General features: G+C 40.5%; 1 protein-coding gene across 1 annotated transcript; it reads left to right on the forward strand.

Annotated features, from left to right (window-relative positions):
- Positions 1-86: 86 nt before the first annotated feature.
- Positions 87-6,060, forward strand: SBDS (SBDS ribosome maturation factor). Its single transcript, XM_047089342.1, has 5 exons — positions 87-393; positions 1,050-1,179; positions 2,629-2,829; positions 4,212-4,376; positions 5,304-6,060. The coding sequence occupies exons 1-5, from the start codon at positions 266-268 to the stop codon at positions 5,430-5,432; spliced, it is 753 nt and encodes a 250-aa protein (XP_046945298.1). The 5' UTR covers positions 87-265; the 3' UTR covers positions 5,433-6,060.
- The last annotated feature ends 5,849 nt before the right edge of the window (positions 6,061-11,909 follow it).

Below are 11,909 nucleotides of genomic sequence, written 5' to 3' on the forward strand. Positions count from 1 at the left end.
AAGAGCGCTTCTCTTGTCGCGAGCCGAACGATGTCGTAAAAGCCACAATGCGCAGGCGTCGTTGCTCACTTTTCCTCGCCCGGTTTCCGCAACACCTGACGCCTGCGCAATAAGTCAACTGGGTGTATTGTGGCGGCGGTCCGGGTAGGTAGTGGTCGTGCCGCGCGCCGCCGGGTCGTTACAGCGAGGCGCAGGTGGTCCCTCCGGCCGGCCGCACGGGTGTGCCTTGATTCACCAGACCCGGGAAGGGCTGTGAGCAGCCACCATGTCGATCTTCACCCCCACCAACCAGATCCGCCTAACCAATGTGGCCGTGGTACGGATGAAGCGCGCCGGGAAGCGCTTCGAAATCGCCTGCTACAAGAACAAAGTCGTTGGCTGGCGGAGCGGCGTGTGAGTGACCCTCTCCGTCCGAGCTCTGGCCGGAGCTTGTAGCCTCCGAGGCGGCCTGCCCCTAGTGTTCGAGCTGGTGTCTTGACAGGGAAGGAAATGGACAATTTATTCCTGCAGTGAGCGTGAAAAGTCACTGTCTTTCCCGAGTTTAGCGCCTAAATCCAGGATTCCCTTTTTGTTGAATTGGTGTGGTTTGGGTTGTTGGTTTGGAGTTTTGTTTTAATTGGTTGGTGTCCTGAAAGCCACAGCCAAGAAATCCCCAAAATATGGCCCTTTTGCCAAAATAATGTTAAAGGGTGGAGACCTCGTCTTCCAAATACTTCCGTGGCTATAGCACATCCTGATGTCACAGATCTTTGCCCTGTAGTTTCACCGAAGTGCGTAGTGTCTTCGCTGCTGCCATCTAGGGATCGGAATTCCCTGGCAGCAGCCGCCCTCTGCCCCCACAGCTCAGTGTTTCATACATGATCCCGTGACGTTTTTCTCCAGTGAGTAAGTGGGAATACAGATACGGTTCTGAGTTTTGAAAATGTTCCCTCTCGCTGAGTATTTGTTGTTTCTTACTATTATGTCACTACCATCTTGTATTTAAATGTGAATGAATTTCCAAGTTTCAAGTGTGTTCACTTAGGACTTTTCTCTCCTGCTGTCACAAGGGAAAAAGACCTTGATGAAGTTCTACAGACCCACTCAGTGTTTGTAAATGTTTCTAAAGGTCAAGTTGCAAAGAAGGAAGATCTGATCAGTGCATTTGGAACAGATGACCAGACAGAAATCTGTAAGCAGGTGAGTTCTAAGAGCTATGTATTAGAAGTACTTGAACGTATGTTAAACTTGAATCGTTATTTTTTAGGCATGACCTGAGTAACATCACTTTTTTAATTGACGTATAATTAATAGTGTTAGAATTAGTTTCAGATGTACAACATAGTGATTCAACAATACACATCACTTTGCCTTCTTTTGTATGCATTCTGTAATTTAGTGCTTACCATGATAAGTGTCGTCACCACCTGTCACCAAGCAATGTTATTAGTCTTATTGACTGTATTCCATATGCTGTTTTTTCATCTCTGTGACTTATTTTATAACTGGAAGTTTGTACCTCCTAATCCCCTTTATCTATTTCACCCATTCCCTACCCACCTCCCCTCTGGCAACCACTATGGTTAAGAGTCTTTTTTTGTTTGTGCCCTTTTTTTGTTTGTTTATTTGTTTCTTAAATTACAAATAGGAGTGAAATCATATGGTATTACTCTTTGTCTGACTTATTTCACTTTGCGTTATACCATTTAGGTCCATCCATGTCATTGTAAATGGCAAGATCTCATTCTTTTTTATGGTTGAGTAATATTCCATTGTGTATGTATACTATTTCTTTATCCATTCATCTATCAGTGGACACTTAGGTTGCATCATGGCTATTGAAAAGAATACTGCAATAAACACTGGGGTGCAAATATCTTTTCAAATCAGTGTTTCCATTTTCTTTGGGTAAGTACCCAGTGGTGAAATTACAAGATCACATGGTAGTTCTATTTTTATTTTTTTGAGAAACCTCTATACTGTCTTCCACAGCGGCTGTTTGCATTCCCACCAACAGGGCACTGAGAGTTCCTTTTTCTCCACATCCTCTCCAACACTTGTTGGTTTCTTGTTTTTTTTGATTTCTAGCCATTCTGATAGGGGTGAGGTGAAAACTCATTGTGCTTTGATTTGCATTCCTTTGATGATGAGTGGTGTTGGAGTGATGTTCAGCATCTTTTCATGTGTCTGTTGGCCATCTGTATGTCTTGCTTGAGAAAATGTCTATTCGAGTTCTCTGCTCGTTTTAGTCAGATTATTTGGGGAGTCTTTTTGTGTGGCATCATTTTTAATAATGCAGGACATGAATATATTTTGTCAAAGTCTCCAAAACTTAAATTTTCTACTAAATTACCTTATTTTTGTCCATTTTTATATTTTGAGCATAATATACCTAAAATTAAATTTTCTTTTCAAGGCTTTCACCATTTACAACCTTTGCCTAAATTGACTTTTCCCCTTCCCCCACCTAAATAAATAGTATCTTAGAGCACAAGATAATCCAGTGTATATCATTTAGGCAAAGTTCAATTTATTACCTATATGTGAGTAGCTGAAGAGGATGGAATTTAATTGTCTCTCCCAAGTTATTCTTGTGGTCAGTTAACAAATAATGTGCAATAAAGACATTTAAATCTGGGGTTTTTTTAGATTTTGACTAAAGGAGAGGTTCAAGTATCAGATAAAGAACGGCATACACAGCTGGAACAGATGTTCAGGGACATTGCAACCATTGTGGCCGACAAGTGTGTGAACCCTGAAACAAAGAGACCGTACACTGTTATCCTTATAGAGAGAGCCATGAAGGACATCCACTATTCAGTCAAAACCAATAAAAGTACAAAACAGCAGGTAAGTGATTTTTAATGTCAAAAAGTATCCAAATGAAAATCAATTTTCTCTGAAGAAACCATTGAAAATGATCTGTCTGTGATAATAAAGTGATACTACTTGGAAGCAGTAAGGTAGGAGGTTAGGGGGAGGGAGGAAGGAAATGATGAGAGTTTTAGGGAAAAGTAATGGAATTTTTTTTAACTAAACAAATGTACTACAGCTCTCATCTTCCTATCCAAGTCAAACCTTTAAAGATAAAACTTGAATTTTTAAAGAATCCTTTTCAACTCCACATCTTAGATTTTTTTGATTTCTATCTAATTCACATGACATACAAGGTCATCTTTTTACAGTGAACAATTCAGTGGCATATTCACAAAGTTTTTGCAGCCTTCCCTACTACCTAACTTGAGAACGTTTCCATCACCCCCAGAAGAAACCTTGTGGCCATTAGCACTCACTCCTCATATACCCTTCTCACAGCTGTTCAGCAAATTTGTTTTCTGAAAGTCTATGACTTTTCTCTTCCGGACATCTATAAATGGAATCAGACAATATGTGGCCCTTCGAAGGTTCATACCTGTTGTAGTACATATCAGTGCTTTATTCCTTTTTGGGACTCAACAATAACCCATTGTATGGAAATACCATATTCTGTTGATTCATCCATCTGTTGATGGGTATTTGTGTTGTTTCTACTTTTTAGCTATCATGAATAATGCTGCTCTGAAATTCATTGCAAATTTTTGTGTGGACGTGTTTCATTTCTCTGGACTCAGGAATGGAATTACTAGGTCATATGGTAACTATATTTAACCTTTTGAGGAACTGCCAAACCATTTTCCAAAATAGCTGAGGCATTTTACATTTCCACAATCAGTGTGCAAGGGTTCCGATTTCTCCACATCTTTGATATTTGTTGTTAATCCACCTTTCTTATTACAGCCATCCTGGGTGTACTAGTCTGGTTTTGACTTGCATTTCCCTAATAACAAGTGATTTCAGCATATTTTCTTGTGCCCGTTGACCTTTGGTCATCTTTGGAGAAATCAGTATTTAGATTCTTTGGCCATTCTTTATTTGTTTCTTCATTATCAAGTTGTAAGAGTTCTGTATATATTCTGGATACTAGCACCTCATCAAATGTGTCATTGACTAATATTTTCACCTATTTAATGGGCTGTCTTCACTTCCTCAATAGTGTTTTGAAACCCAAAAGTGTGTAATCTTCAAGTCCAATTTATCTTCTCTTTTCTATGGGTGTTTATGTTCTTTGTGTCCTATCTAAAAACCACCGTCTAATTTGGCTGGATGGGAACTGCTTTGTCTTGAATACCTTACAAAGTAATGCAGCAAAGGTAGCAAAGAAATTGCCAACATTTTCAATTTGGTCTCGCCAGGCTTTGGAAGTGATAAAGCAGTTAAAGGAGAAGATGAAGATCGAACGTGCTCACATGAGACTTCGGTTCCTTCTTCCAGTGAATGAAGGGAAGAAGCTGAAAGAAAAGCTGAAGCCCCTAATCAAGGTTATAGAAAGCGAAGACTACAGTCAGCAGTTAGAAATTGTAAGATAAAAATATTCTTATTCTTTTGCATCCATGTTACCAGAATCATCTGTTTTCTAGTCATAAATGTGTCACAGACATTTAAAGGTGTGAACAATAGACATTTCCAGAAACATCTTACCTGGAGTTAAGTAAAAATCTCAAGGTCAGACTAAAACGAAATTATAGTTAAATTAAGCACAACCTGGGATTTGGGGGTGGGGGGATGGTTTGTTTTTTCTGGTTAAATCCATGCTCAGTTTAGACGAGAGAATATATTTTACGGTGAGTCTTCTATTATGAGGAAATTGGAAATAAGACGAAAAGTTGGCCTCATTGCCCATAGAACATTTTAAAGACGCAGCAAAGCATGGTGTCTTTGGGTCCTGGCCCCACAGTGTCAGACGCAGCAGAGATTCGGTTGTCTGCAAACCCGGGCCCTGAGATTTGGCTCCGGCGCCAGTATAAACAAGCTCTGGCCGGGGTTGTTGTTGGGCATTCCTCCCTAAACGCGAAGGGACACATCTGACATTCTGAAGTTCTCCGGTCTTTTCAGAACTTCACATGTGATTTCTAAATAGGCCTTCAAGCTGCTTTTTCTCCTTCTGATGTGGATAAATAGAGGTGCTCTCGCCAGACTGTAAATCCTCGCGCTAAACTGTAGTATCAAAAGAACCACGCTCTCCTCTTCCAGCCACTTCACTTGATGGCTGTGGAGTCCAGAGACGACCTCAGACGGGGAGGTTAACGCCTGTCGCGGGGCCTGTGTGTGCATTTAAAAGAGCGAGGCTAGACTAGAGCCCTGCCTGCTTCCCTGTGCTCTGTCTTCGTTCTTGCACTGTAGGATGGTAGCAGTAGAGACATCTGGAACGTGCTGTGTGTCTGAGAGAAAGCGGGGGCTGTGTTCATTCCGTTGCACCTGCTGAGCACCTGTGTTCCGTGTTTCAGGTGTGTCTGATTGACCCAGGCTGCTTCAGAGAAATCGATGAGCTCATAAAAAAGGAGACAAAAGGCAAAGGTTCTCTGGAAGTGCTCAACCTGAAGGACGTGGAAGAAGGGGATGAGAAATTTGAATGACGCCCGTCAAGCTCTTCAGCTCTAAAACACTAAAGCGTTTTCTTTTCCCACGGTCCTCTTTCCTTTCTGTGGTCTGCCAAACACTTGCTCAGACTGTTTGACGTTTTCCATCTTTGTGGTAATGTGTACACAAAAAGACTTTTCTGATAAAGTATCACACTGTGGGATTCATGTAGTTTTAACGATAAAGCGGGATCTGGGGCAAAAATGAAAAATCCAGGATACAAAGGGCAGAGTAGCATTTTGCTGCTGTCTCTTGACTTGCACTTTCCAACGTGCACGTTATCTTGGGGGTGAAAAGTTAAGCTTTGTATATTAAGATAAATGTGAGAAGATAGGACGATGTGACAAAAGGGGTATTTGCTGAAGAAAACATAATGTCTTATTTCTACTTAATGAAACGTGTGGCCTGATACAAAGCTTGGATGGTGACTTCCTGATTTTGTGAAAAATAGATCTAGGACCACTGTGTGGGGCTGAAGTAAGATTCGCGGAACATATGGCCGTACCCTAGATTATTCTCAGTAAAGAATAAAGTCATTGGTTTCTAATCCTTAAAGTTTATAATATATATTAATGTAGCTGCAATTATATGTTATCAATAAAACCACTCTTTATTTTTATTAAACCATGGCTTGTGTTTCTAGACAGCTTCCAAGCTCCCTTTTCTTTTCTCTGCCTGTTGTCTGGTAGGGTTGGAGAGTTCGCAGCAGGACTAAATAAGCCCCATGAGGAGTGGGTAGAACAGAGCCTGTTCTGCTGAACACCTGATAAATTTTAGTGATTTGGGATATAATTGAATATAACTATTTTAGTACTTAAATGGACAACATGCAAGTTGTTTTCAATCTGCTTATCTTCAAAAAGATATTCTAGAACATAAATTAGGGTTTCATTCAAAATTAACATGCAAGGGCACCTGGCTGGCTCTGTCAGTTAAGCCTCTGACTCTTGACCTCAGGGGCATGACTTTGAACCCTGCATTGGGCTCCACGCTGGGTGTGAAGCCTACCTAAAAAAAAAAAAAAAAAAAAACTTAACATACAAACGTATTTTATGGATAGAAGTTTTTAACTAGAAGAAGTTTTGACTTGAAAACCCCAGATGGGTTTTATACGCGTTCAGAATTCATTGCTAATAGAAGTTCACAGAAATGGACCGTTTTAAAATAATTCCAATCAAAATTATGAAGTCGAAATTGTTTCTTACAGTGTTAGAAGTACTCCTGCTTGATAACTTGGGAACACAACGCTTTCTGTGGTGCTGAAATTGAATTACTGTTTTAATACCAATCCTTAAGATGGCCCTCACTGGTTCCATTTTACTGGTGCAGTTTGTTTCATGAAGACAATCTAAACTCAATCCCAAGGGAAGATTTTAAGTAGTCAGGTTTACACTTTATCTCCAGCTTAGACAGTTAAAGCGGTGTTGCAGATTGGAAGTCCTGGTCATTGGAAGTGTTCATTAGCTGCACCTTGAGCAGGAAAGTTAGAACGTTGCCGTAAGTTTTTCTCATTCTCGTTACTGATCTCCTAAAAAGCTGGAACCTCTAGAAATGTCAAATGCAGATCACATGTGAGCCATGCTTCTGAACCTATAGAAAATAAAAGATTTTTACCTTATATGCATCTCATTACTCAAAAGTAGTTAAAAAATTGTGGTTCTCGGTCATGCTCTCAGTGCCGGTGCTATAATGGGTTGTTCTAAGGATTGAGCTGTTTCTTTTGCTTTGTCAGTGCAAGCTGTATTGTGTGCTGTTGGTCAGGGTGACGGTTCAGAATTAACTCTCTTCTGTTAACACAGCCCTTTTCTGTGAAGCGTCACCTGTCCCCATACACGTGGGACCTCACGCCACTTTGAAACCCCCTCCTAGGCCTTGATTTCACCCTACTTTGTGTTCTAGAGACCTGCTTAAATACCCATCTGGCATGCTAGACGGTGAGCTCCCCAAGGGCAGGATGAGCCATTGCGCATTTGGACCCAGTAGGTGTGGAATAGATGTCTGTAGAGTAATACATGCTATCTCAGTGAGGGTGGGTGATGACAAATGTGTCTGCTAATGACTTTTTCAAATCCATCTTGAAAGCTAGAATAGGTGTCAAGGCTTTGAGCCAAAGCTTCCCACCCTTCATACTGATGCGTGCTGTTGTGCTGCTTGGTGGCTTCTGATCTGCACAGATCCCCTCGGCCTGAGGGCATTCATCTCTGCCTGCAACCAGCCTCTTGCATTTACTTGTCCCGGGTGCTCATACACACCTAATATCCGTGAGGCTGTGATGGGGGGAAATTGGGTAACGCTCATAAGCAGTAGCCACACACATGATTTTTCCTGCATGCTGCACTCAAGCCCACATCATGAGGCCCCTACAACTTTGGTAGTAATGAGGCTCCTTATTATCTTTATGAGGTCTTGTTTTTGTTTTATCAATCTGCTCTTACTGAAATTCAAGGTACTGATTATTGGAAAACATCCTTCTGCTGCTGCATCATGAAGATAGTTGTGCATACATATTTTGCCACTGGCAGCATTCAATGGCTGCAGGGACAAGGGCTAGTGATTTTCGTCTCCATGTGTATGTATCTGTGATGATACCCGCAAAATTAATGAGTCAAAATGGAACTTCATGGCAACAATTCTTAGCTAAAAGTATAATCTTGACCTATCAGCTTGGATATTCCAGCTCCTACCCAGGAATGATTTCACAAGAATGAGTACACGTAGTTGAATTGCCCAGGACCCCTTCCAAACACCCCTTGGATGCCCCCGTTTCACCAAATTCCTAGTTGAATCTCTGCAGATTTCTGGTTAGCAGAGAATGGAGGTGAATGAGTTGTGAAATTGAAGAATGCAAAGTCTTTTACTGCAGAGAAAAGTAGACCTGTCTCCTACACTCAACACTATTTACATCTCAGGAGATCTTTTTGTCTGGTGAGCCACTTGAACGCCAAAAGATTCATGGTGGAGCTCTTCCTGTGGTCAACAAGCATAGTTGACATGCTTTTCAAGGGAAGAGGTCCACAGACTTATTTCTTACTGTCATGTGGAGATAGAATCAAGACTAGAAATCTTGCACGTAATTAAGGTAAAATCATTTGTGGATTTATAGTTAAAACTTTCCAGAGTATATGGATGCGGGGGTGGTTCAATATTCACAAGTCAGTCAACGTGATACATCAAAAAGAAAGAATAAAAATCATATTATCAAAAACTAAGTCATTCCTGGATAGGAGCTAGAATATCCAAGCTGATAGGTCAAGATTATACTTTTAGCCAAGAATTGTTGCTGTGAAATTCCATTTCGACTCATTAATTTTGAAGGTATCATCACGGATACATACACGTGGAGATGAAAATCACTGGCCCTTGTCCCTGCAGGCATTAAATGCTGCTGATCAGAAAAAGTATTTGATGATTAAAAACCCTCAACTGGGGCGCCTGGGTGGCGCAGTTGGTTAAGCATCTGACTTCAGCCAGGTCACGATCTCACGGTCCGTGAGTTCGAGCCCCGCGTCGGGCTCTGGGCTGATGGCTCAGAGCCTGGAGCCTGTTTCCGATTCTGTGTCTCCCTCTCTCTCTGCCCCTCCCCCGTTCATGCTCTGTCTCTCTCTGTCCCAAAAATAAATAAACGTTGAAAAAAATTTATAAAAAATAAAAATTAAAAAAAAAATAAAAATAAAAACCCTCAACAAAGTCAGTTTAGAGGGAACAGACCTCAACATAATAAAGGCCTTATATGAAAAACCCACGGCTAACATCAGACACAATGGGGGAAAACAGCTTTTCTTCTAAAGTCAGGAACAAGACAAGGATGTCCACTCTCACGACTTTTATTCAACTTAGTACTAGAAGTCCTAGCCACAGCAATGAAACAAGAAAACCAAATAAAAGGAATCCAAATTGGTAAGGAAGAAGAAACACAGTCACTATTTGTACATGACAGGATACTATATAGAGAAAACCCAAAAGACTCCACCAAAACATTGCTAGAACTGATGAATAATTCAGTAAGGTACAGGATACAAAATCAGCATACAAAAATCCATTGCATTTCTATACACTAACAACAGGGCAGCAAAAAGAGAAATTAAGAAAACAATCCCATCTATCTACAATTGCACCCAAAATAATAAAATATCCAGGAATAAACTTAACCAAGGATGTGAAAGACCTGTACTGTGAAAACTATAAAACGCTGATGAAAGAAATTGAAGATGACACAAAGAAATGGAAAGATACCCCATGCCCATGGATTGGAAGAACAAATATTGTTAAAATATCCAAACTATCCAAAACAATCTACACATTTAATGCAGTCTCTATCATAATACCAACAGCATTTTTCACAGAACAAGAACAAATAATCTTAAAATCTGTATAGAACTACAAAAGACCCTAAATAGCCAAAACAATCTTGAAAAAGAAGAATAAAACTGGAGGTATCACAATCCCAGATTTCAAGATATACTACAAAGGGCACTGGCAAAAAGTAGACAAATAGATCATTGGAACAGAATAGAAAGCTCAGAAATAAACCACGATTATATAGTCAATCTTTGACACAGGAAGCAAGAATAAGCAATGAGAAAAAGACAAGTCCCTTCAACAAAACTGGACAGCTACATGCAAAATAATGAAACCCAAATGGATTAAAGATCTAGACTTGAGACCTGAAACCATAACAATCTTAGAAGAAAGCACAGGCATCTTTCTAGATATGTCTCCTAAGGCAAGAAAAACCAAAGCAAAAATGAACTATTGGGACTTCATCAAGATAAAAAGCTTCTGCACAGGAAAGGAAACAACAAGCTAAAAGACAACAAAATGAGAAAAGATATTTACAAATGACATACCCAATAAAGCGTTAGTATCCAAAACATACAAAGAACCGATACAACTCAACCCCTAAAAAACATTCAGTTAAGTGATGAGCAGAAGATATGAATACACATTTTTCCCAAGTTCTATGCTGTTCTGGAAACAGAGCAAAGTTCCCTCCCTATGTGAACAGATGTGGATGGACATTGGCCAGAGGTGACTCTTAGCTTAAGCCTCTGTCCTCACTGATAAAATATGCCCATACCAGAAAGTAGACAGATGTGAGGATCAGATATAAGCAGAGTATCTGCCCAGATTACACTGGGAAGCCAGGCCTTGGTTCTAGCAATCACCACATTGCTCCTGCAAAATGAGGCTCCCAGGAGGACGGGAGCTTAATATAGTAAGCACTTGATAATTCAATAGATGATTCCCTGAATGTCTCCTCAAATCACACATCTGTCTCCTATTTCCTCATAGGTTATGAAAATCTAACTCCCTACTGTGTTAGGTTTTGAAACTATCAGCAGCACTTTGATTTAATCTAAGCTTGTAAATATCTGCACAAAAGAGTCCATTAATTATAGTGGTCATCTTATGATGAAAAGTGACTCTGGGGCTTTCATAGCTTTTTATAGATGAAAAACCCAGAAAGACAAGGAAAAATTTTAAATTCAAAACGTTCATTTGCCATCAGTGAATGAGGAACCACTATTATCTATTACCCCAACCAATTATTGTGCCTCTCCACAATTATCTAAAATACTTTGCAGAAACTTTGACATTCATAGGACTTTAAAGGTTTAAAAGTCTATAAAGCTCAGGTCACCTGGATGGCTCAGTGGTTGACCATCCAGTTCTTGATTTCAGCTCAAGTCATGATCCCAGGGCCATGGGGTCAATCCCCAAGTCAGGCTCTGTGCTCAGCGCCAAGCCTGCTTAAGATTCTCTCTCCCTCTCCCACTCCTCCCTCCCCTCTCTAAAATATAATTTTAAAGAAAGGTTTAAAGTCTATAAAGTTCTGTAACTAAAACAGTTTGTAAGAGTCTTTATCTCTTTATATTAAGTGGAAGGAAACACAACAAAGGAAACCACAGAACATAATTAAGTTTGGTCTTGCTTCGGACCTTGAGATTGGATCATCAGCTGGCCCAAGCTCTTGAAAGAGTTCAGAAGCTTGTAAATTTCGTTTTCATATCAGCACAAACTAAGCCATTTCATGGCACGGCATTAACAAGCACTTGAGTCAGTGATTTGATTCAGTTTCCTTTCATTTTGAAGATAATTCCTTTCTTGGGGGGAGACCCATATCTCTGATCTCATATTTTGCTTTTTAAAACAGAGAGCATAGGGGCGCCTGGGTGGCGCAGTCGGTTAAGCGTCCGACTTCAGCCAGGTCACGATCTCGCGGTCTGTGGGTTCGAGCCCCGCGTCACGCTCTGGGCTGATGGCTCAGAGCCTGGAGCCTGTTTCCGATTCTGTGTCTCCCTCTCTCTCTGCCCCTCCCCCGTTCATGCTCTGTCTCTCTCTGTCCCAAAAAAAATAAACGTTGAAAAAAAAATTTTTTTTTTAAATAAAAAAAACAGAGAGCATATACCGTTCTCTTTGTACATGGTCATTCTGTTACTTTTGACCAAAAATTTTTACGAGGCAGTTAGTAG

This window comes from Lynx rufus, unplaced genomic scaffold (assembly GCF_022079265.1).
Source record: "Lynx rufus isolate CCGP_SWC_20201006 ecotype Redwood Valley unplaced genomic scaffold, mLynRuf1.p SCAF_27, whole genome shotgun sequence".
NCBI classification, from domain to species: Eukaryota; Metazoa; Chordata; class Mammalia; order Carnivora; family Felidae; genus Lynx; species Lynx rufus.